The 25,342-nt window shown below is 41.6% G+C and overlaps 2 protein-coding genes and 1 pseudogene across 2 annotated transcripts in view; 1 reads left to right on the top strand and 2 right to left on the bottom strand.

The window, feature by feature from the left end:
• LOC115731997 overlaps nt 1-9,561 on the bottom strand; it is a 39,425-nt pseudogene extending 29,864 nt beyond the window's left edge.
• LOC115728660 (disease resistance protein L6-like) overlaps nt 1-25,342 on the top strand; it is a 344,958-nt gene that overhangs the window by 91,045 nt on the left and 228,571 nt on the right. The window lies entirely within an intron of this gene.
• LOC115733713 lies at nt 2,041-4,761 on the bottom strand. The gene is made up of 2 exons (XM_030664342.2): nt 2,688-4,761; nt 2,041-2,559 (listed from the first exon to the last, which is right to left on the bottom strand). Exons 1-2 carry the CDS (start codon nt 4,758-4,760, stop codon nt 2,113-2,115), a joined length of 2,520 nt encoding a protein of 839 aa, XP_030520202.2. The 5' UTR covers nt 4,761; the 3' UTR covers nt 2,041-2,112.

The following is a 25,342-nucleotide window of genomic DNA, read 5'->3' as shown; positions in this document are numbered from 1 at the left end:
ATACCAAACACATAATACAATTTTATCCTAACTATAACTTGTAGCCTGAGTTTCTTTCAAAATCCTTCAACTTTGAATGTCCCCGCCGCCACTGCCTGGTAGGACATTGCCACTTGGTCACACCACATCAGCTATCACCGGTCCTTGCTCAAGCAATAGTTCCTTTTCTTTTAGTTTTGTTCATGAACGTGGATTGGAGAAGAGAATATTAATTTTGGAATTTTTTATTATAGAGTTTTGACTTTTTTTCTTTCAAATTGTTTTGGACAAAACTGCCCTTGCTCCGAATGTCAGAAAAGTCACATGCTTGCTGGCTAGTGAGCACATGACAGGCCGACGGGCTCAGGTCCTTATTTGAGACCGATTTGGGCAATTCATGCCTTTATTTAAAATAATATCCACTCTAGACCTTTTTTGAAAAAAAATGAAGTTACTCCATACATTTCTTTGAAATTTTCCCAAAAAATAAAGGATACTAATCAACCACTCATTCCCACAGGGGTCCTCCTAGATTTCAGGTTCAAATTGCCCAAAACAAAAATCATCAATTTCGCAGTTTGTCCGAGGGATTTCAACAAACGGTTTATAAGCACTGGACGGATTGAACTGGTCACGAAACCAAAGTCGTTCTTTTTCTCCGGTAACAGCATTGACACAGTAAAGTCATCATAAATCATCGAACTGCTTCTCGGACTTCGAGTGATTTTCATCCGAATATGCATGAGCACTACTTGGCCATACCAAGAACTGGGCAACACTTGAACTATGGGTCCGAGCGCGAAGAGGCTGCAATGGGAGACTGGAACGAGGCCGGAAGATTCGAGGATTGTCGACTGCTGAGATTTAGGCTGTCAGGATATCGTGCTTGCGATTCTAGCTCTTCACCTCCTATGGCAGTAAAACAAACCGGACAGAGGAGTCCCGAGTATAGCTATGGCGGGCAGTTCACGGCGAAGGACCACAACGAATGGCGATGAACATCTCAAACCGGTCTTTGAAGTGGTAGTCAGCTGTCTTCAAAGCGAAAGGGGGGCGGTCTTCCCGATAAAGGTCTGACGAAGATGAAGAACAGAGCTTGAGAGCTTGGACAATGACGTTTTGATACCACCGAATATTTTCCCTTGGCTTAAGTATACGGTGAAGACGTGCGACTGTGACTTGGAGACTGTTTTGAGTCATATTTCTTTTATCAATTTCCGGTTATAACTCAATCTCGTTCTTACCGTTTCTTACCTTCCCCTCCCCCATTTGTTCTTCATTTTTGGCAAATTCGCAGCGACTGAGCTCGCTCACCGTCAAGAGACGCTAAATCCTCGCTCATCCCAGCACCGAAACTCCCTGATCTTGACCGGTGATGAGGTTCTTGCGAATTCAACCACCATAATGCCTCGGTTTTCGTAGTTTATGAGCTTTGTTCATGGGCTTTTTCCTTATAGAGGGAATTATTCAGCTGCAAGTTCCCATTTTTTCTTTGCTTCTTATCTAGTCCTACTTAGGGGGGGTTTCAGAGAAGCAGACGATGCAGATAATTTGTGGGTGTACGCTGTGAGATTTCCTTCCGTCGTCACATAGTAAGCAATATGTTCTTTCTTATGATCAACTTCAGACGCACGATGAATTGCCCTTTGGGATTCTTGTTCTCGTGTAGTCATTTGAAAATATGTGATGATTGCCTTGGGCTATGTCATCCTTCAGTCTTGATTCGCTCCAAAGTAAAACGAGATTTGGAAGGAAAAAAATCTGATCTTCAAGTATTAGAAGTAGTGAGCTCAGCGTCACGGTATATGCAATACTTCGGTATGCTTCCATGTTCAGGAGTTCAATTGACAAGTAAAAGAATGTGTGGGGTGGATGTACACATCTAGCATATGGTGTGCTGTCAATCGCACACATTCCGTGCGAACAAACAAGGAAGCTGATACTGACCAACAAAAAAAAAAAAAAAACAAGGGAGCCAATAACTTTCGGAAGCATTTCATCAGGATTAAGGCGGGCGGAGTTGCTAAAGAAGCAATTACTTTTATTTCCTTGATTCTGGAATTAAAGAATGAAATGTGGTGTAGCATACGTTCATGTTTCCCATTTGTTGGATAATTTGCCATCATCACTTGCTCAGTAACCTATCGGTTGTTCAAACCTGTTCTTCAGCAGCATAAGTGCGGTCTCAACAAGTGACTGAATGGTCGTGCTGTGCCTGCTTAGTCCAATGGTGCCAGAGAAAATATTGAAGCTCTCTAGCTCTGATGTCGTATCCAAGACTCCTTCAAGCTCCTCCTCCATTCCCAGATCCCTGAATCTCCGCACATTTATTGAGTTCTCTCTCATCATCCAGATTGCTAACTCGATAGCAAACCTTCTCATTCTCGGCACCTTTATATGAGGATTCCGGTAGCTCCTCAGGATCTCGACCAAAGCGCAAGCTAATTCGGCTTCTCTAAACCCCGTCCTCTCGAAGAGGGAAGTCGATTCTTCTGCTGTCATGAATTTGAAAGCATGTGCCGCTAACCCAACCATCACCTCTTGTAGTTTGCCTTCTGATGAGAAGATTGCCTTGAGAACCTGAGTTGAGGAAATATGGTTAGGTGGGAACAATTAATATCATTCTCTCTAGGACAACTTAAACCTCTACGTAGCTACCCTTTCCGGTTATTGAGATGCCGGCTCAGGTTCATTAATAATGCACTTACTGTTGGTGCAGCTGCTGTTACTCCCCTTAGCTGGTTGAAGGACTCTGGCCCACTGTAAGTGCATAGATTCCTCAAAATTCTTCCAGCATTAACATGAAGAAGCGGAATCTCCAATGCTTCTAGGAGCCTCTCCACTACATTTAACTTCAAGATGCGATGACAATTGCTCTTGCTTTCGAAAGCCAGCATTGCCAGGGCTTCTCCAGCCACAATCCTCACATCCCTTTGATCGTTCAATACTCCTTGTTGGAAGAAAATCTTTATCAGTTCTTTCACAACTCCACCGGTCCCTCCTATTCGCTCCGTCGCATCGTCGTCCTGTGCCAAACTGTTAAGGATCTGAATCCCTAGTTTCTGCAGTTCAGGTCGTTCCTCTCCGTATCGTAGAATATCTCTTATGTTGCTTATGGTGAAGACTCTCTCCGAGAGATCTCTCCGGAGAATTTTCCCTGTGGTACCCGTTGTGCTTGCCAGCATCTTCATAACCTGTAGGGATCTTTTAACAGTCAAAACCTGCGATGTGGTGACCGTTGAGTCCTTCAATATTCTTTCATCAGCATGAGTGAAATCTATGATTTTGGAAAGAAGGCCCCGTGTGTTTCCAATTTTTCCGCAGTTATCGTGATCACGGGCTAGTTTCTTCAGAATGAGTAACCCCAAATTATTGAAAGTCCAGTATCCATAGTCCTCATGGTCAAAGATGATTTTCTTTTCGCCAATTGCATCAGCCGTAGAACTGGGGCTTCTGTTTGTCTGTAGAAGAGATGATATCGTTTCCATTGCCCCGGGTATTCCAGCGACCCGAAGGGAGTTTTGCTTTTTCCCGGCTAATTTGGAAACTATTTCTGCAGCTGCTAGTCTGATTTCTTCCTCTTGTGGCTGTTTCCAGTTTAACATCTCCACCAGTCTCTCTATAACTGGCAGACTTGTACCTATCTTCTGAAGCGTGTCACCTGAAAACTGTTCTGTTCTAGAAAACCGGTGAAGAATCCTGGCTCCTATGAGCTGCTCATCCGGCGAGTTTGAACGTAAGAGATCCATTGCAAAAGTCACCATATCCATTCCCAGGCCATCAAATATGCTCCCATTAAGACATCTCGAATAGGAGTCGTAGAAAAATCTCCGAGTCGAGATCATACCTGAAGCCCCCAGATTGCATTCCTTGTTCACCCCTTCGAGAAGCTTACAGATGACAATGTTCCACTCCCAGTAGACTTTCTCTGTCAGGAAGACCAGAGCTTCTGCCAAAGCCAACGCATAAAAGAGAATCAGAGCACCTTTCCGGTTTCTCTTGTCCGGGTCTCCTTTAGCTACCTCACCATAATTGTGCTTGATGAGCTTCATCAATGAGAGCACAACGCAAGCTATCGCAGATAAGAGCTGGAGCCAGTAGAGAATCTTGCTGATGTTTCTCGAAAGGAAAACCCACCCTCCATAAGGTAGAATAGAAACTTCCGAAGGAGTCCAAATCCGGGTGTGCTTCGTTTTCTTTTTCTGTTCTCTAATGTTTTTTGCATCTGTAGTTTCGGATATTTCCCTGCTGTGTTGACTTTGCTTCCCCATAGCAGAGCTTACGGGACTCAACACATTCTTCACGGATTCAACTAGAGCTCTGGAGCTCGATCTGAGCGCTCGGAAGCTGCTAACTCCGGCATCAGCTATTGACCAAGTGGACTGGTGTTGCCATTCCAGCTCATGACTCCTGCTGAAAATTCGAGCTCCTTCAATTACTAAAATGATGGTGACGAACCAGAAGTCGGTTTTCTCTAAGGCAATGGCAAAGCCCCCCAGAAGTACCACTGTCGCCCAGATGAAACCAAGGGCTCCCAGGCCAGTGGCCGCTTTTTCGAGAACTGCAAGGCGGAGAGCAAACAGAGTCAGCTTTTTCTCCGGGGCCGGAACAGCCGGTGGTGCGGGGGAAACAGAGTTTCCGCTTCTTCCGTCTCTCCTATGAGCACTAGTTTGCGGCTCAAAGATTGTGGTGGGTGGAATGATGGTTTCATTTTTCTTCTGAATCCGAGGAATATCAAGATGAATGCTGCTTTGACCTTCAGCGCTGTTCTTGACCTTCATTTCGCAGTCTGGATAAGCTCAAGAACAGACGCTTCTTTGGACATCAAATTAGCTAGCGGTTCGATGGAACCCGACTTCGACTTCCAAAAATTCTGTTTACGAATTTCCTGGATTGGGATGAGAAAGAGCAGCTATGCCTGTATAAAAGGTGGGGAGAATAAGTGGATCTAGCAGAGGAAAAGGTAAGGGTAAAGCAGCTTCTATCGCCAACTTTCCTGGAAGTTCCCTTGCTCTTTGACAAAATACTTATCGTCTGCTCATTTACTTGTACAATTCCATTGAGGAGCTGTCTTGATTGCCCGATGAAGATCTCGTACTCTCTTTCTGCATATCGAAGTGACGCGTTGCTGCTTGGTTGGTACTTTGCTTTGGCTTGTCTTGGAGAAACCTTGTATGAAAGAGAGGACAAGCTGAGACAATGTTGACGAAGTCAGAGCAATATGTGGCTAAGGTTCTGATATTGCAATGAATTGATCTGGCTCTAAGTTCTATATTGCCATGCACGGCTCATTGGGAGGCATTGACTTCAACATCAATGAAAGGAAGATTCCTGATGAAGTTGAACCTTTGAAGTCTCCTTTTTCTTCTGGTCCCTTTGTGCAGGAGAGCCATTGGCCAACTTTATTATAAGGTATATTCAGTCGGTCCAGTTTGGAACTCTTCCACATTACTTGTAAGCGACCGGGTCGTGTCTTCTCGACGATTATTTCCATGTCATGCCATGTGCGGGTTGCGGCATTTCTTGTGATTTTATCTAATGTCTCCGTCTCGGGCTAGAGGACAGCAAATGGTCCCCTGCTTCATGTTCAAGGTCCAGTCAGGTGGCTATTGCATTATAATTCTTATCACTTATTTAATCGACAAAATTCGACAATCTATGAAAGAATTGTTACGTGTGACCTCAGTACAATGAAGGAAAAAACATAATTATGGCGATGCATTATTCACCGAATCTTACCTAAAAGGTGGCGGCTCTTGACTGCGTCTTCTTTTGCTTCTTGTGATTGTCAAACACAGAACTTTTCAGCCCCATTACTTTAATTTTTCCTCTTTTCGGAGTGTTCCTTAACGTATAGCAAGTTCCAAGCGTTGAATTTAGGATTAGTGCAAGGTGCTGACTTTTCTTTGCCAACTCATTGTTCTGCTAACATGACCAACCTTGGCGTATAATTTTTCTGAATCTAGTGATAAAAATCTTCTAAATGTTCAGTTCCTAAGCAAATGGACTACAAGACAAGCAAAACTGAATTTGCACCCACCTCAAAAATCTAAAGTTTGTAAAAGCTTTCGAGTAAGGATACCGAATGAAGAGGCCTTGAGTTCCATAATATTGAGTTGAGCGATAATTCATTCTATTTTTAAAAACTCGGTATATGTTCATCCTAAGTCCTACTCAAGAATTAGCAAAGAGAATACAAGTGTCAATTGGTAGAGATGCATTTTCATCCAATCCTTACAGCAGAACTTGAGTTGAGATGCAGAAACAGAAAACAAAATCCCCACAAGCTTTCTCGATTTTCCTGGCAATCACAGAATGTAGAAAGTAAAACAGCATCGACTTGCCAGAGAGTAGGGGTTCAACGGATGCCAGAGACTTCCCTCACTTGACAGACTTTGCAAACTACTCTAGCATATCCCACTGCGCCTCCACGGCACACTTCACCGCATCTTCATCAGCGACATCATACCTGAAATACAAATTCTTCACTCGTGCATAATCTGTGAAACAGTCTTATATTCATATGAAATCTCTACTACCATGGGGCAAAGCAAACTCTGCGTAGCTCGCATAAATCAAACTTCCCAATTTGAAAGTAAATAGAAGTGCATGAACTCAAGAACCATAAGGTTCTACATCAAATGTTAAAGTCTTAGTATAAATCAGAAACGTCACTCCTGAAATTGTTCTCCGTAGAAATTCTGATTTGCGATCATGAATTGGATACCATTGATACAACGAAAATGAATGAAAAAAATTCTGGAAAATATATATGACCAACGCAACGCATCCGTCATAACATGCAAACATAGACGGGGGCTCAGGAAAGGTGGATTATCTCAATCTCACCTCAGATTTGGCAGCTAGAATCTCTTCAAACTACTTCAGGAGTTCCGGTGGTGTCATATAGTCTATATCATCTCCTCATATGGCTCTTGGAGCCTTAACTCCTGCAAAATCACATATAACTCTAAGGAGCAAAACCCACGAAGATGATAAATTATAGTGACGCCTTGTTATAATAGGTTTGTCTAATATTGCAATAGCTGTTGTGGAAATGCATAGTGTCTTGTGGGTAGAGTAAACGGTTTTTCTTCACAGAGGTTATTAAGAGCAGAGAAAACTGTCATATCTTTATGATCAAACGACATGTATGTTCCAACTTTCCAAGCCATCAGGAGATGCTTTTTCTTCGTTATGCAAGCCATATGCAATATATTCAAGTGCATAACAGAGAAAATTTGAAAAGGTAGGTTCCTACAGCTACTTTCGACTTTTCAAGTAATTCTTGGCTTTGAAAATATGCAAACCAAGAGCCCAATGTCCGACAAAGGTGACCATACCCTTGATGTCGTCCACAGAAACAAATGTCCAATGTAACAACACAGCAGCTTCCACAACCCCTGTCTTTGCCAGCTCAACCACAACCTTGACTGAAGAAATGAAGATCCCATGAGCATTGCACCATATTATAAGCTTGTAAAGCATATCCTTTAAGACATGAAAAGAGATCTTTTAAAGAATCATTCCGAACAATGCTGCTCACCTCCCCAAAGAAAGCCAGCAGTCCCAATCGCAGACGCATGTTTACCTTTTACAGCTTCAACTTTGCGCTTTGCATCTTCATATCCCTTATCCTGCCAACAAAATTCTTTTGGCATCAGCAATGACAATAACTAATGGATGCATAATTATGATTCGTAACGTAAGCTACTAATGGATAATGCAAAACAGAGAGCATCCTGAGACAGCCAATTCCGGATCAACTGAAGAATAATACTAGTGCAGTTTCTAAGGAAAAAACAGCAAGTGTCTATGAATTAAAGACCGAGAAACCACAGTTTCATGATTTTTAGCCATTCTGTGACAGGCCTTTCAGCATTTTCAGGTACATACGGATCCCCACTGAAAAAATCAGGCACAACCACATAAAATCCAGCTACTGAGACCTTGTCGGCAGGCTTCCTATCCATGGGAACAAACAGCTGATAATTAGGTCACGACAGAAGTAATCAAAAGATGAGCAAATCCAACACATACTCACAACATACACACTCTTTGGTAACTTGCAGTGCTTATGAACCTGTATGGCGCATGTATGTTCTCCACAGAAGAAATAAGCAACCATTTAAAGAGGATTTGAACAAAAACTTTAGGCCTTAGATTATGAGTTTTAGATAATTTATTCAGCTTCCGAGATCTTGACCAGAGCTGGTAACTCTCGAATATTAAAATTATGCCCACAAGGATTCACAGTGTACAATGAAGAGATGGTGGAGACTGAGGTATCTGGTAATTAACTAAAGAGACGGCCAAACCTGAAGTTAAATCATTTTGTGTTAAGATTTTGAAGAGATCGATCACCACTTGTGGGAATTCTTAGGCACGTACAGTAAGCTTCCATCAGTATGGAAGATTAAAAGGTCCCGGACTAATAGCAGTTCAATAATACTAATGAAAAGACATAGAATTGCATGACAAGGGCCTGCTATTTTGGTAGAGATCTCCATGCACATGCGCCCGAGACTCTTAAGCCGAGAGAGAAGAATCTCACCCAATTGGACATTCTGAATACCAGAGCTTTTCTAAAATCCACTATCCAAAATACTCTAGAGCATCTCAAGATCTATCTCAAGAAAGCGCCCAGAGTCCCAGACCATGAGGATTTCGTCATAAGAGAACAACCTGACTGCAACAGTGGATAAGCTGCCAACAAAGCGGTTCCTCTGACTTCTCTAGTTTTCAAGGGAAATAAACACATCATCACCTTATGTAGACCTCAGCAATCTTCTGTTAATATTAAAGCATAAAGCCAGAGGAACGTCGTAACACCGTGCACCGTGAAGCATTTGAAAAAGCACTAAGAAGGCAAAATTTAAAAAATGAAAATGATAGAAAGAAAAGAAGGGAAGTCTTATTCATAGACCCACACAGAGATTGTCTGGGAAGAATATAAACAATTCAGTTAGCAAGTAGCAAGAAAGGATTATACAGGAATTGTCTATACCTCAAGTTTGGAGCTTCATATCCTGCACAATGAACCCAACCAACCAAATTATGATTAGCTCTCAGAGGAGGTAAAACAGATCAACTGGTAGAATGAAACCACACAAATAGGTTTTCCTTCTTTATGCTCCTATTCAGTAGCCTCCAATTGCTAAATCACATGCCATGATAAATCAACTCTCAAATAAACTTCCAAGAAACAGCCTGCTTGGTAAACATAGCCACTCGCTTCAAAAGCAAGAATTGGATAGTTTGATCAGATTCCAACAACAACAATGGACAAAAAAAAATCGCAACTTCAAGGTTGACCAAGAGATTATGACAAAGACACAACAAAATCACTGACCCACATTGCAAATTGAACCAGAAGCACCGACTATGAACCCAAAATACAAACTTCATCACTAAAAGGGAGTACAGAGTAAGTGCCCAACACATCAGAGACGAGGACGATGGCGAGATTGGAGTCAGATGAACCAGAGACGTAGCTCCTGAGCACACCCAGCTCCTCAACATGGCCTTGTCCGCTCGCTGGGTCGGGGTTGGAGGGTCCTCGCAGCATTGAGGTCCGGACATTCTCTGTGATTTTGCCTGTCATGTACTTGGTAAGAACGGGGCCAATGAGAGATGTAAGCAATTAGAAATGGAGACGACCAGACTCTGCAGTGAGGCATTATTATATAGGGTTAATACCACGGAAAACCCCAAACCCAGACACTTCTGACAAATTTATCCCAAATTATTTTTTTGACCGCATAAAACTCCAAACTGGTATACCTTTGACAAATTTACCCTAAACTGGTACACATGTGACAAATTTACCCTCTGTTAATTTTCGTTAAATTTAATTGTCAAATTGTTGATTTGGTGACACGTGACGGTTGACAGATATACCAGTGTGGAGTTTTGACCATCTGCTTGTCACAAATTTATCAATTTGAGATTTTTCGTGATATTAAATCAATTTAACTCGGGTAAATTTGTCACATGTGTACCAGTTTAGGGTATTTCGTGGTCAAAAGAATTAGTTTATGGTAAATTTATCACAAATATACCGGTTTAGGGTTTTTGGTGGTTAAAAAAATAGTTTGGGGTAAATTTGTCACATGTGTACCAGTTTGGGGTTTTTCGTGGTCAAAAAAATAATTTAGGGTAAATTTGTCACATGTGTACCGGTTTAGGGTTTTTCATGGTATTAACCCTATTATATAAGTTCGGTACCAGGGGGGTTTCACGAACCCAAGAAGCATAGTGCCTTTCAATTTTTACCGCGGTGCCTTTGTTTTAGTGAGAGTGCTTTCCGCAAAATTGATTTTTTAGACTTTCGCGAGCTTGTTTTAATGAAAATGACTTAGTGCACGAAAAAATACAAAAAAATTTTGCACAAAATTTAAAAATTCGTAAAATTTATTAAATTAGTACAATCGAGTCCCGTTAACTCCGTCCAATTCGGTTAACGAAAAATACATATATAGCAATTTTTACTATTTTCTCTCTCTTACGCAAGGCTAACTAGTCGAAATCAAAAAGATAAATCCAGAACGACGTCGTTTTATTCCAAATTTAATTTTAATGTAAATATTAATTAAAATAAACAAAAAAAGAGAAGCAAAACAAGCGAGGGCCTGTGCTGCCCTTCACCGCCGCCGCCCCACACTATAGCCGAAAGGGTGGGGTGAGGGTCAATCGTGGTCGTTGGGCCCCGGCCAACGGTTGGCAACCCTAGCCGACGATAGGTGAGGGCCACCATTGGCGGGGTTGTCACCCAGCCCTTGCTTGCAGTCGGCCAAGGTCGCCGGCCACCGGCCGACGCTCGGGCAACCCTAGACCCACCATCGCCGGCCCTTTTGGCGATGGTGGCGGGTAGTGGTGGCAAGGGCCATCCTTTTTTTTTTTTATAGTTTATATTTTAATTTAATTTAACTAATGTTTATATAAAAAAAATCATATTTGAACCAAAACAACGTCGTTTTAGACTTATATTTTTTTGTTTCAGTCACATCGGCGTCACGTAGGCTTGAGAAAGTAACGAAAAACGCCAAAATCAAATTGCACAAAATTAACATAAGAACTCGATTGTATCAATTTGTTTAAGACTTGATTGCACTTTCTAAAAGTTTGATGACTCAATTGCATTTTGGTGACAAGTTGTAGGACTTCTAGTAAACATATCCCTAAATTTAAAGATGTGAAAATACTTTTCGAAATTGTCGATCTCGAATTTTTCATTATATATTTTTTGTTGCATTCTATATTTTTAAATTTTAGGTTTTATATATTTAACTTATATTTTATATTTTTATTCTTAATTATATATATTTTTTGTTTTCTTCTTCCTTCACCGGTTGCCGGGCATGTGACGGCCGGTGAGCTCGAGCTCTCCATGGCCACCGCCGAATGGTCACAGTGGAGGGAGAAAGAAAATAAAAAAAAATAAAAATAAAAAGTCAATTTTTTTTCAACATAAGATAAAGTCATGAGATTGAAATCATTTTACAAATGGGGTTAAAACATGAGAAAACGTTCTCAGTTATATATCATCAAACATAGGAAAACTAATCATTTTTCTGGAAAATGATTTCATCGGAAAGCATTTTCGTTTCACGGAGTTCTCTCCCAAACAAACGTACCCGTAAATATAGAAGTAATAAATTTTAATCGAAGCATGCATCCATTCATGAAAAGCACTATTTGGTTCAAAGCTAAATTTGTTTGATGAGTAAAACTATATGATGACTGTTTGATTTTGATTTTCAAAAATCTTGATATATCATCAAATTGATTTGGATTTTTTTTTTCCAAATTCGAGTCAAATAAAGCGTCAAAGCTAACAATGCAACTTCAAGAGATGAATAGATTGATTTAAAAACTTGACAGATTTTCGCGGGATAATTTAAAGTAAAACTTGATGGCGGCATGAACAATTTGATACTATTATATGTAAATGGTTCTATCAAATAGATATTGAAATACTAAAGGGATAGAAGATATTGAAAGCAAATTTTGCAGAGGTTCGGCATATATCAAAGCTGCGTTCCCTCTCCCATTTCAGTTGTGAAAAACTGAATATTGAAATTGACCGAATCTTTACTAAAGCCAACAATAAATAATCCACTAATCAAATTTTGTAGGGGTTCGGCTTATATCAAAGCTACATTCACTCTTACACAAAAAAAAAAAAAAAAAAAAGGCTACATTCACTCTCCCATTTCAGTTGTGAAAAACTGAATATTGAAATTGACCGGATCTTTGCAAGAGCCAACAACAAACAATCCACTAATCAATCGGAGATTACAGTTCATGTTTGAGCGTACCCCAACCCTAGTTTATACCCAAAATCCAAAGTGTTTTAAGAAAGAAAATTTTGGAGGTAAGAAGCTCAGGCACAAAGCTCTCGGCGCTCAAGAAAGCTCCAACTTCAGCAATTTTAACTCGTTTCAAATCTCTCGTCTGAATCCTCTTGAGGCTTCGAAAGGAAAGAACCATACACGAACCAAATCCCACTAAACACGAAGGTGGCCCGCAACTGAAGATTTCCCACACGATTGAAGAAAATATTCAATCGTCAATGATTTTGCCGACTGCAATAGAAAGTCTCTACTTCTTGGCTTCTCACGCACCAAAAGAACAGGGGCGACAATACCGACATTACTACTTAGTGTTGGATCGGCTCCAACTCGAGACACATATGTTCGAACCAAAAGGGATGGTAATAACTTCGGGAATTTGAAGCAAGGGCACGGATAAAGACGGGAGGGAGAACTTTCTCATTGAAATGCAATTGCTTTTGTTGATTTGGTAATACAAATTTGAAGAGCTCAGTCTGCTTTTGCAATTGGGAAACACTGCTGCATTTGTTTCCTAATGACTTTCTGCGCTTGAAGACAAGTGCAAGCTGCTAGAATTTATTAAGGCTCCGACTAATGTTTGCTTCAAGACGGACGAAGCCGACACTTATTTTATTTCGGTGGCAGAATCTGCTTCGACGCCCACATGATCCTTTTCATTTGTCTTGCGCCCCTGCCTTCTTGTCTTTTTGTGCTTCGTGGAGGTTTTGTCACCAAAATCTATTTCATCGTCGTCTTTCGCGAATCACAGCGCTCGCCGTCGAGACGCTCGATCCCCACTCATCTCAGCTCCGAAACTCTCTGTTATTGTCAGGAAAGTAAGGTTCTTGCGAATTCAATCTCGAGAATGTCTCGGTTCTCGTAGTTTGTGAGCTTAGTTTCTTTGCCTTTTGTTTTATGGGGTGAGTTGTTCAACTGCGAGTTCCCATTTTTTCTTTTCTGGGTTCTGATATCATCTTGTTTAGTGGGTTTTCGAGAAGCGAATGACTCAGATGATTTTTGGATCCATTGAGAGATTTCCCTTCCATAGTCAAAGGGCAAGCGATATGTTCTTTCTTTTCCTTTTATGAACTTCAGTTCCATGATGAATTGCCTTCTGGGATTCTTGTTCTTGGGTAGTCATTTGAAAAATATGTGATGATTGCCTTGGATTATGTCGTCCTCAAGTCTTAGATTTGCTGCTAAGTAGAACAAGATTTGGAAGGAAAAATCTGGTCTTCTAGTAGCAGAAGTAGGGAGCTCAGAATCACCGCGCATGCAACTCTTGGACGCTTGAATGTTTCAGCAGTAAAATGGAAAAAATAAAAGAACCTGTGGGTTCATGTACACATTGGCAGAGTTGCGAAACAAATAAAGAATTTGATAACTTTCAGAAGAATTTCATCAGAAAGCCGGGTGGAGTTGCTACAGAAGCAATTGCCTTTATTTCCTTACTTCTGGGATCATAGAATGAAATGTGTAGTCTAGCATACTTTCATGTTTCCATTTGTTGGATAATTTGGCATCATCACTTGGCCGGTAACCTATGGGCCAATCAAACACTGTTCTTCAGCAGCATAAGTGCGGTCTCAACAAGCGAGTGAATGGATGAGCTGTGCCTGCTTAGTCCAATGGTGCCAGAGAAAATATTGAAGCTTTCTAGCTCTGATGTCGTATCCAAGACTCCTTCAAGCTCCTCCTCCATGCCCAGATCCCTGAATATCTGCACATTTGTTGAGTTCTCTCTCATCATCCAGATTGCCAGCTCAATAGCAAACCTTCTCATTCTTGGCACCTTTATATGTGGGTTCCGGTGGCTCCTCAGGATGTCGACCAAAGTGCAAGCTAATTTGGCTTCTCTAACCCCCACCCTCTTGAAGACGGCAGTTGATTCTTCTGATGTCATGAAGTTGAAAGTATGTGCTGCTAGCCCAACCATCACCTCTCGAAATTTGCCTTCTTCTGACAAGATTGCATTGAGAACCTGCGTATAGGAACGATGGTAAGGTAGGAACAATTAATTTCATTCTTTCTATGACATCTTAAACTTGTACAAAACTACCCTTTCTGGTTATCCAGAAGGCGGCTCAGGTTCAGTTTTAGCAAAAGAATGCACTTACTATTGGTGCCGCTGCTGTTACTCCCTTTAGCTGGTTGAAGGACTCTGGTCCGGTGTAAGTGCACAGATTCCTCAAAATTCTTCCAGCATTAACATGAATAAGCGGTACCTCCAATGCTACAACAAGCCCCTCCACTACATTTAACTTCAAGATTCGATGACAGGTGCTCTTGCTTTCGAAAGCCAGCATTGCCAGGGCTTCTCCGGCCACAATCCTCACATCCCTTCGATCTTCTGGCACTCCTTGTCGGAAGAAAATCTTTAACAGGTCTTTCAGAACTCCTCCGGTCTCTCCTATTCGCTCTGATACATCAACTTCTTGTGCCAAACTGGTAAGGATCTCAATCCCTAGTTTCTGCAGTTCCGGTCGTTTCTCTCCGTATCGTAGAATATCTCTTATGTTGCTTATCGTGAAGACTATCTCAGAGATCTCTCTCCGGAGAATTTTCCCGGTGGTACCTGTCGTGCTTGCCAGTCTCTTCATAAGCTGTAAGGACCTTCTAACATTCAAATCCTGCGATGTGGTGACACTTGAGTCCTTCAACATTCTTTCATCAGCATGAGTGAAATCTATGATTTTAGGTAGAAGGCCCTTCGTGTTTCCAATTTTTCCGCAGTTATCATGATCACGGGCTAGTTTCTTCAGAATGAGAAGTCCCAAATGATTGAAAGTCCAGTATCCATAGTCTTCATGGTCAAAGATGATTTTCTTTTCTCCAATTTCGTCTGCTGCTGAACTGGGGCTTCTGTTTGTCTGGAGAAGAGATGATATCGATTCCACAGCCCCAGGTATTCCAGTGACCCGAAGGGAGTTTTGCTTTTTCCCGGCTAATTTCGAAACTATTGCTGCAGCTGATAGCCTGATTTCTTCCTCTTGTGGGTCTTTCCAGTTTAAGATCTCCACCAGTCTCTCTATAACAGGCAGAGTTGTTCCGATCTTCTGAAGCGTGTCGTTTGAAAACTGTTTGTTCATAGAAAACCGTTGAAGAATCCTGGCTCCTATGAGCTGCTCATCCGGCGAGTTTGAAGATAAGAGATCCATCGCAAAAGTCACCATATCCATTCCCAGGCCATCAAAAATGCTCCCACTAATACATTTTGAATAGGAGTCATAGAAAAATCTCTGAGTCGAGATCATACCTGAAGCCCCCAGATCGCATTCGTCGTTCACCCCTTCGAGAAGCTTACAGATTACAACCTTCCACTCCCAGTAAAGTTTCTCTGTCAGGACGACCAGAGCTTCTGTCAAAGCCAAGGCATAAAAGATAATCAGAGCAGCTTTCCGGTTTCTCTTGTCTGTGTCTCCTTTAGCTACCTCACCATAATTGTGCTCGACGAGCTTCATCAGTGAGAGCACGATGCAGACCACAGCTGATAAGAGCTGAAGCCAATATAGAATCTTGCTGATATTTCTTGAAAGGAAAACCCATCCCCCATAAGGTACAATAGGAACTTCCGAAGAAATCCAAATCCGGGTCGTCTTCCTTTGCAATTTCTGCTCACTGACATTTGGCGCATCAGTGGTTTTGGAAATTTCCCTGCTGCTTTGACTTTGCTTCCTTGTACCAGAGCTTACGGGACTCAACATATCCTTCACGGATACAACTACAGCTCTAGAGCTCGTTCTGAGCTTTCGGAAGCTGCTGATTCCGGCATCAGCTATTGACCATGTGGACTGGTGTTGCCATACCAGCTCATGACTCCTGCTGAATATTCGAGCTCCTTCAATTAATAAAATGAAGGTGATGAACCAGAAGTCGTTGTTCTCTAGGATAATGGCAAAGCCCCCTAGGAGCACAACCGTTGCCCAGATGAAACCAAGGGTTCCCAGGCCAGTGGCTGCTTTTTCGAGAACCGCAAGGCGGAGAGCAAACAGAGTCAGCTTCTTCTCCGGGGCCGAAACAGCCGGCAGTGTGGGGCAAACGGAGTTCCTGCTGCTTCCGTCTCTCCTACCAGCACTAGTCTGCGGCTCAAAGATTGTGGCGGGTGAATTGAATACTTCATGTTTCTTCTGAAGCTGAGGAATATCCAGATGAATGCTTCTTTGACCTTCAACAGATTTCTTGATCGTCATTTCGCAGTCTGGAGCGGCTCAAGAGCAGACCCTACTTCGCACATCAAATCAGCTGAGGAAAACTTCTATCTGGCGGTTTGATGGAACCTGAATTCGATCCGCAAAATTTCCGTTCTATGAATTTCCTGGATTGGGGTGAGAAAGAGCTGCTGTGCCTTTATAAAGGGAAGCAGCAGATTCTATTGCCAACTTTCCTTGAAAGTTCTCTTCCTCTTGGACAGAATTCCTAATATTACAACGAATGGACCTGGCTCTGAGTTCGACATCGCCACGTTACTTGTGACCAGCTGGGGTCTTGCCTCCTTGGTCAAGCAGTTAGTTCCGTTAAAATCTAGTAATATGTTTCGTATCCGCATGATCATGCAAGAGAGTAATAATATTATAATCTCTTACAGCACGTTTTCGGATTTCCACGGCAAGTTTCTTGCTCCTCGGTGATGTCTTTCATTCTCATGTAAAGCGCAGTTTGAAATTTAGTTCGTAGTTTGCTGGAGTTACCTTACTGGACGTCTTCGTCTTGAGCTAGAGAACACAGAAATGGTCTCCTGCTTTGTGGTAAAGGTCCAGTCAGACGGCTGTTGGGTGATGAGTAGTTATTAGGGTACCATTTGTAATATTTGGCCCTTGTTTTGACCAGGTCAACCAAGATGGTGGACCCACCATTAAAAAAAAAGAGAAGAAGAAAAAGTAAAAGAGGGCAGTTGGCCACCCCTTTTAAGCTGCACGACCATAATAGAAAAAGGAAAAGGAAGAAAAGAAGAGAAAGGGAAAAAGAAAGAAAAAAAAAAAGTCACGTACACGCACCACCTGCCACGAACGCTTCGCCGAATTTGTTTCACTACGTGTCACAGCGCTAGGTAAGGGGTCGCACCTCTTGTCCCTCCTATTGAAGTGATTTTTCGGATTTAGGGCAAAATTTGGATTTTTGGCGAAACTGAGCTGCTGTGTCTAATTTCATGGGTGATTGGCAGCGTTTTTGCTTGAAAAAGAAACTTTAGGATATTATGGACCCGTAGGATTCGACGGATCTTAATTTGACACTACGGTTTTCCCGGAACAAGATTTTCAATTTTGGTGTGCTACGGTACAGCACGAACAGTAAACTTCGAGGCCTAATTTCGTTAGTTTCCAGTTATCGGCTGAGGTTGGCTATGTTGATACTTTTGTAGTACATTGAACAAGCTTCACGTGGACAGTAAGATGGCTTGAAACGGAGTTTGATGGAGGAAGTTATGGCCTTAACGGTTTTGGCGCGCAAGCTGCCCATAGCAGACAGCATTGAATCTCCGTTAGGGATAAGTTTCCGTTGGCGCATAGTCGTTGTTTCGTCACTAAATAAGTGTAGTTTAGCTAATTCGTACGTTAGGATGACTTGTTACTCAATTTGATCCGTTTTTCTATATATTGGATCGGGATTCGGATGAGTCGGTTTGAGTAACCTTCGTAGTTGGATTTTGGCTTTATCAGGTGAGTTGTACTTTTCTTCTTTGAGTTTGTAAACTCATGTTTCGAGACTAAAAAGAATACTAGATATGTTATGAAATGAGAAAAGAGCATATTTCTTGCATAACTGAATCGAACCTTTACTACCTTTTGTTGTTGACCGCCAAAGCTTTGAAAGGTATTGTTTGTAGTAGTTTTGGAAAGAAAATCGTTCGAAATGCCTTGAATAAATGCTTTGCGAAGGGAATATCCGAAAGCTATATATATACGGTATAAATGCTATTGTGGAGTTTGTCCGAACCATTATGAGATGGTTCTGATTTTGATTGGATTATTGGAGATTGTGCTTTATGTGCTATGCTCATATCGCTATGTGAAGAACCCATTGAGTGGGAGAGGTATGCATACTATCAGGACGTCCTTTTGGGCCGCACTACCGGCCGATATAGGTGGTAGACCTAGCCAAGAGGGGTAAACATGGCCGCCTTTATCACGGCGCTAAAAGTGACCATAGTCTAATATGGAACATTATAGTAGTCGATGGAGTGGACCATTGTCTTTTGCTTTGATTGAGATTAATCGGTGGATAGACCATTGATACTTGGTTTGGGATTACTCAATGGATTGACCATTGATTGTTGATTTATGACTGTAAGTTATTAGTGTTGTTAACCATATATGTAAAAAGATTTGTTGGAAATATATTATTTTTTTATAAAGGTGCATAGTGATTGTTCGACCCGCTTAGAAGAAATGTATTATTCACTGAGCCGTGTTACCTCACTCCTTTCATCTTACTTGTTTTTTAAGTTCTTCAGTGATGCACAAGTAGGAGAGCGCTTCGTTAGCGGGAGGGGACTTTTGATAGGGGATTTTTTTTTGTATAAGTTGTATGTATAGCTGATGAGCTTCTAAAATCTTTGGTGATTACGCGTAACTTTTTGTTGGTTTATAGAAGGCTTTGTTACCGTAACCGCAGGACCTTTATATATATATCTGAACGTATGTGTATATATATATATATATATATATATATATTGATATCAGGTTAAACATGTCACATTTTGAGGCTGCATCCTTTAAGTGAAAGGATGCCCGTGTCATTGCCCTATTATCGTAGGAATTGGGGTGTGACATTTGTTGGTATCAAAGCATAGGTTTTGATCTCTATGGGTATATATGGGACGTTGTGAGATAGTGTAATAGATTTTATTCCGTTAGGCTATGAGATACTAAGATGTACTCTTGCTATTAGATCGGGTAATTATGAGCTCCGATTCGGATCCACCGCTTGTCTCTCTTAGAGATAGGGGCAAGAGAGCTATGGACTTCGATTCTAGAGGTGGGCCTCGAGGTTTTAGAGGCGGGCTTTCTACAGGATGACAAGATGATACAAGGGCATCTTCACAAAAAACAAAGGAACAGAGCCAACAACTAAGGACCCAAAATGATGTATCCGGAGTTATTGCACCTAGGAGTGATCGAGGTTACACCTTTGCCCAATTCAGAAAGGCGAAACCACCAACTTATGATAGGAAAACAGATCCTCTTGTTACCGAATGTTGGATTAAGAAGATAGAGGGAATCTTTAGAGTTGAAGAGGTTTCCGAGGAGAAGAAGGTTGATTTTGCCACTCAATATCTAGAAGGCGAAGCTAAATATTGGTGGAAAGGCACTAGACTAGCTCTTGGAGGCAGGGATGCAACTATCTCCTAGAAGGACTTTGTTGAGGCGTTTGATGCTCGATTCTTTCCAAAGTCATTCCAGGCGAAGATGAGGAGTGATTTCGTTCATATATCTCAAGGCAATTCATAGTATTGGAGTATGCAGGCCGTTCAATCATTTAAGCAGATTTGCGGAGCAATTTGTTGCTAGTGAGGAGAATAAGGCTGAATATTTTCAGAGAGGGCTCCGACCCGAGATTTGTTTCACACTTATGCCTCTTGCACTCACAACTTACAAAGATGTGCTGGAACGTGCGATGAGGGTTCAACAAGGCGCTTTGGAATGTGGGATACAAGGCGGTTCTCGACCTAAGAGGCCCACATTCACTAATTCTCAAGAAAGTTATACAAGTGGCAGCATAAAGCGAAGAGGCATTCATAGACCAGGAAAGAGTAAAAACATCATCGTTTAAGGCCCTTGCACTACCCGCGAAAAACATCACAGTGGTCATTGCTCCTGGAAAACAGGAGTTTGCTTCCTATGTGGCAAGATGGGACATTTGCGGCAAAATTGTCCTATACAGAGGGATACTTCAGTGAATAGCCGATCGTGTTTTATATGTGGACAACCTGGACATTTGGCTCGTGCTTGTCCTATACGTAAGGATACGCCCTCGATTGGTAGGCCCTAGGATAATCAGTAAAGGCGTAAGACGATTGGGAAAGGTTTTGTTATGACTGAAGATGATGTTGTGGCATCTAACAAAGTGGTTGCTGATAATATTTCTATTGCCTCTCGATATGCTTATGCATTATCTGATCCCGGTGCTACTCATTCTTTTATTTCGGCTGAATTTGCAAATAAAATTGATATGCTGCCCGAGCCTCTTGTTTGTGAATTGCGTGTTGATATTCCTACCGAAGATTTCTTGATTGCGGATCGTGTGTTCAAGAGATGTATGCTCCAGATTGATAATGTTGAAATGCATGTGGATCTAGTAGTGTTAAATATAAGAGATTTCGATGTTATTCTTGGGATGGATTGGTTGTCGGCTTATCATGCTACTATTGATTGCTACTCCAAGAGAGTTATCTTTTGACTTCCAAATCAGCTAGAATTCTCTTTTTCAGGAAGTTGTAAAAGTTCTTTTTCAAGGTTGATTTCAACCTTACAAGCGAGGAAATTCTTGAGGAAGGGTTGCTGTGGCTATCCGGCATATGTAAAAGACACTAGTAAGGAAGTTGTAAAGCTAGAATATGTTCCGATTGTTAGAGAATTTCCAGATGGGTTCCCCGATGATTTAACCGGTTTACCTCTTAATAGAGAGATTGAATTTTGCATTGAATTGCTGCCTAGTACTACACCTATCTCTAAAGCTCCTTATCAGATGACACCCGCTAAACTAAAAGAGTTAAAGACACGCCTACAAGAGCTTTTGGATAAGGGTTTCATTAGACCCAGTACCTCACCTTGGGGAGCTCCCGTTCTATTTGTGAAGAAGAAGGATGGTAGTATGCGGCTTTGCATAGACTACCGAGAACTTAATAAGATGACGGTCAAGAATAAATATCCTTTGCCTCGGATTGATGATCTATTTGATCGGCTTCAGGGAGCTCGGGTGTTTTCTAAGATTGATCTTCGTTTTGGGTATCATTGACTGAAAATAAAAGCAGGTGATGTGCCTAAAACCGCTTTCGAAACAAGGTATGGCCACTATGAGTTTCTTGCTATGCCTTTTGGATTGATAAATGCACCAGCTGCTTTCATGGATTTGATGAACAGGGTGTTCGTGCAATACCTTGACAGATTTATTGTAGTATTCATTGATGACATTCCGGTGTATTCGAGAAGTTTGGAGGAACAGGAGCAACACTCGAGGATTGTTCTGCAGACTTTGCGTGAGAAAAAGTTATATGCTAAATTCAGTAAATGCGACTTTTGGCTTGATCATACAGAGTTCTTGGGCCATGTGATCTCGAAGGAAGGCATCTCCGTGAATCCAAAGAAAGTTGAAGCAGTTGTTCAGTGGAGTCGTCCTACAAATGTTATTGAAGTGAGAAGTTTTCTTGGGTTAGCTGGTAATTACGTACAATTTGTGGAGGGGTTTTCCAAAATTGCTAGTCCACTTTCTCGCCTAACTCAAAAGGGCGTCAAGTTCGTATGGTCAGATCGGTGTAAGAGTAGTTTCCAAGAATTGAAGAGGCGGTTAGTGACAGCTCATATATTGACCTTGCCTTTAGGAACTGGTGGCTTCACTATCTATTGTGATGAGTCTAAAGAAGGTTTAGGTTGCGTTCTTATGCAAGATGGTAAAGTCTTCGCTTATGCCTCTAGACAGTTAAAAGCACATGAGAAGAACTATCCCACTCATGATTTGGAATTAGCGGCTGTTGTGTTTGCCTTGAAAATATGGTGGCATTATTTGTATGGTGAAAAATGCGAAGTTTTTACGGATCACAAGAGCTTGAAGTATATCTTTACTCGTAAAGAGTTGAATATGAGGCAGAGGAGGTGGTTAGAACTTTTGAAAGATTATGACATGTCCATCAATTACCATCCGGGTAAGGCTAATGTAGTAGCCGATGCTTTGAGTTGTAAGCCTTTTGGGAACATGGCAGCATTGCTCACTGTTCAACAGCCTATTCTTGAGTATATGAGGAAACTAGAATTGGAGGTGTTGGTGCATCAACTTGGTGCTCGGTTGGCTAATCTTCAAGTGTAGTCGACGTTGATTGATATAATCAAGGCTAAACAAAATGATGATCCTCAATTGAGGAAAATCGGAGAAAGCGTAGAAGCTGGGGGACAACCAGATTTTAGTATTCATGTGGATGGTTCATTGAGATTCCGTGGTCGGCTATGTGTTCCCGATGATGCAGGATTAAAAAAAGAGATATTGCATGAGGCTCACACTACTAAATACTCGATTCATCCAGGAAGCACTAAGATGTATAGAGATTTGAGAAAAAATTGCTGGTGGGTCAATATGAAGAAAGATATTGTCAAATTTGTCGACCGGTGTCTTGTTTGCCAGCAGGTAAAGATTGAACATCAGAAACCAGGTGGTCAACTACATCCACTCGAGATACCTAAATGGAAATCGGAGCATATCACCATGGACTTCATTGTTGGATTCCCGAGGACGCCTAGTGGTAAGAACGCCATATGAGTAATTGTCGATCGATTAACTAAGTCGGCACACTTCTTGTCATATCGATTTGGTCCTTCAATGGAAGACATGGCGAAGCAATACGTGAATGAAATAGTCAAGCTGCATGGGGTTCTAGTGAGCATCGTTTTCGACAGAGATCCTAAGTTTGTATCCAACTTTTGGAAGAGTCTTCAAAGAGCTTTGGGTACTAAACTCAACTTCAAGACAAAATTTCATCTCGAGACGGATGGTCAGTCAAAGAGAACCATTCGGACTTTAGAGGATATGCTGAGAGCATGTGTTATTGATTTTGGTAGATCTTGGGGCGAGCACCTCCATTTGGCGGAATTCTCTTATAATAACGGCTACCATTCCAGCATCAAGATGGCTCATTTTGAAGCTTCATATGGTCGAAAGTGCATGACACCGCTTTGTTGGGACGACGTTAGTGAGAAAAGACTAATTGGTCCCGAGTTTATACGGCAATCAGAAGAGAAAGTTAGACTTGTTCGAGAGCGCTTGAGGACAGCACAAAGCCGCCAGAAAAGTTATGCGGACCTCAAACGGCGTAAGTTAGAATTCGATGTGGGCGATCATGTATTTCTGAAAGTCTCTCCTATGCGAGGCGTTATGAGATTTGGCACGCGTGGCAAGCCGAGTCCTAGATATGTGGGACCGTTCTTGATATTTGAGAAGATTGGCGAGCTTGCTTAGAGATTGGCATTGCCCCGGCACTATCCCGGAGTGCATGACGTGTTTCATGTATCTCTATTGTGCAAATATGTGCCAAGTCCCGATCATGTATTGGATTATACTCCTTTGAGGTTAAAGGAAGACTTAACATATGAAGAGCAGCCTTTACGCACTATAGACAAGAAGGATCAAGTGTTATGACGTCGTACGATCCCTTATGTAAAGATTCAATGGCAAAACCACACGGTGAGGGAGGCCACTTGGGAGCTAGAGGAGGAGACAAGACGCAAGTATCCTCACTTATTTGAAAATTGAGGTAAATTCAGTTATCCAAATTTCGAGGATGAAATTTTTTTTAGGAGGGTAGAATGTAATATTTGGCCCTTGTTTTGACCAGGTCAACCAAGGTGGTGGACCCACCATTAAAAGAAAAAAGAGAAGAAGAAAAAGTAAAAGAGGGCAATCGGCCACCCCTTTTAAACCGCATGACCAGAATAGAAAAATGAAAAGGAAGAAAAAAAAAGAAAGAAAAAAAAAGCCACGTGCGTGCACCACCCGCCACGAACGCCTCACTCAATTCGTTTCACTACGTGTCACAGCGCTAGGTAAGGTGTCGCACCTCTCGTCCCTCCTATTGAAGTGATTTTTTGGATTTAGGGAAAAATTCGGATTTTTGGCGAAACTGAGCTGCTGTGTCTGATCTCATGGACGATTGGCTACGTTTTTGCTTGAAAAAGAACTTTAGGATGTTATGGACCCGTAGGATTCGACGGATCTTAATTTGACACTACGGTTTGCTCGGAACAAGATTTTCAATTCTAGTGCGCTACAGTACAGCGCGAACAGTAAACTTCGAGGCCTGATTTTGTTAGTTTCCATTTATCGGCTGAGGTTGGCTATGTTGAGACTTTTGTAGTACGTTGAACAAGCTTCGCGTGGACAGTAAGATGGCTTGAAACAGAGTTTGATAGAGGAAGTTATGGCCTTAACGGTTTTGCTGCGCGAGCTGTCTATAGCAGACAGCATTGAATGTCCGTTAGGGATAAGTTTCCGTTGGCGCGTGTTGACGCCTAAATTTTGACTAATCTATTTTTTGCATAAAAATTAGAACTAATTTTAGTTCTAAATAAAAATCATCTCACATATTTATTTTTAGCGTACATTGCATTGGCATATAATTGGGCAAGCGTAACACTTAATTTAGCATGCGTCTAGACTAGGCACGGGATGGAAAAATACACCGAGAAGATTTGAAGCTTCAGGGACTGTATTGCAAATACTTAAAACTTCAGGGACTGTATTGCAAATACTTGAAACTTCAGGGACTGCATTGCAAATACCAAGAGAAGATGAAGAAGGGAAGATGATGAAGGGAAGGTGATGAAGAGAAGATAAAGAAGAGAAGATAATGAAAGGAAGATGGTGAAGGGAAGATGAAGAAGAGAAGATGAATATGAAGAAGGGAAGATGAAAATGGAAGGTGAAGAAATGAAGATGAAGAAGAGAAGATGAAAATGGAAGGTGAAGAAGTGAAGATGAAGAATGAAGGATGGAGAACTTTGCCTATAAAAGAGGAGGAGAATTTTGGTGATAGAGAATTTAGAGAGCTCTTGAGAAGAATTTTAGAGAGAAAATTTGAGGGAGGGGAGTGGAAGAGAATTGAGAGAGTTTTGAGAGAGTTTTTGAGAGGAATTTTTAGAGAGGAAAAAGAGAGTTCTTGAGAAAAATCAGAAGAGAAAATTCGAGAGTAAAGAAAAGAGTTTTAGTCGAGCATCATCTTCGACGAGTCCCGACACATATTTCGCCTCTCGCCACCCAACAACGCCATTGCTTGCCATTTTCGACGACAGCCGCGTTCTTCCAGCTCCGAGATCTTGAAGGGAACT

This window comes from Rhodamnia argentea, chromosome 1, assembly GCF_020921035.1.
Source record: "Rhodamnia argentea isolate NSW1041297 chromosome 1, ASM2092103v1, whole genome shotgun sequence".
NCBI classification, from domain to species: domain Eukaryota; kingdom Viridiplantae; phylum Streptophyta; class Magnoliopsida; order Myrtales; family Myrtaceae; genus Rhodamnia; species Rhodamnia argentea.
This window is presented reverse-complemented; position numbering and strand designations above follow the sequence as displayed.

Excerpts from the sequence above, each read along its gene's own strand:
- LOC115733713 (XM_030664342.2), bottom strand. The coding sequence starts at position 4,760 with ATGAAGGTCAAGAACAGCGCTGAAGGTCAAAGCAGCATTCATCTTGAT. Across the intron at positions 2,560-2,687 it reads TAACAGCAGCTGCACCAACA|GTTCTCAAGGCAATCTTCTC; the intron begins GTAAGTGCATTA and ends TCCTCAACTCAG.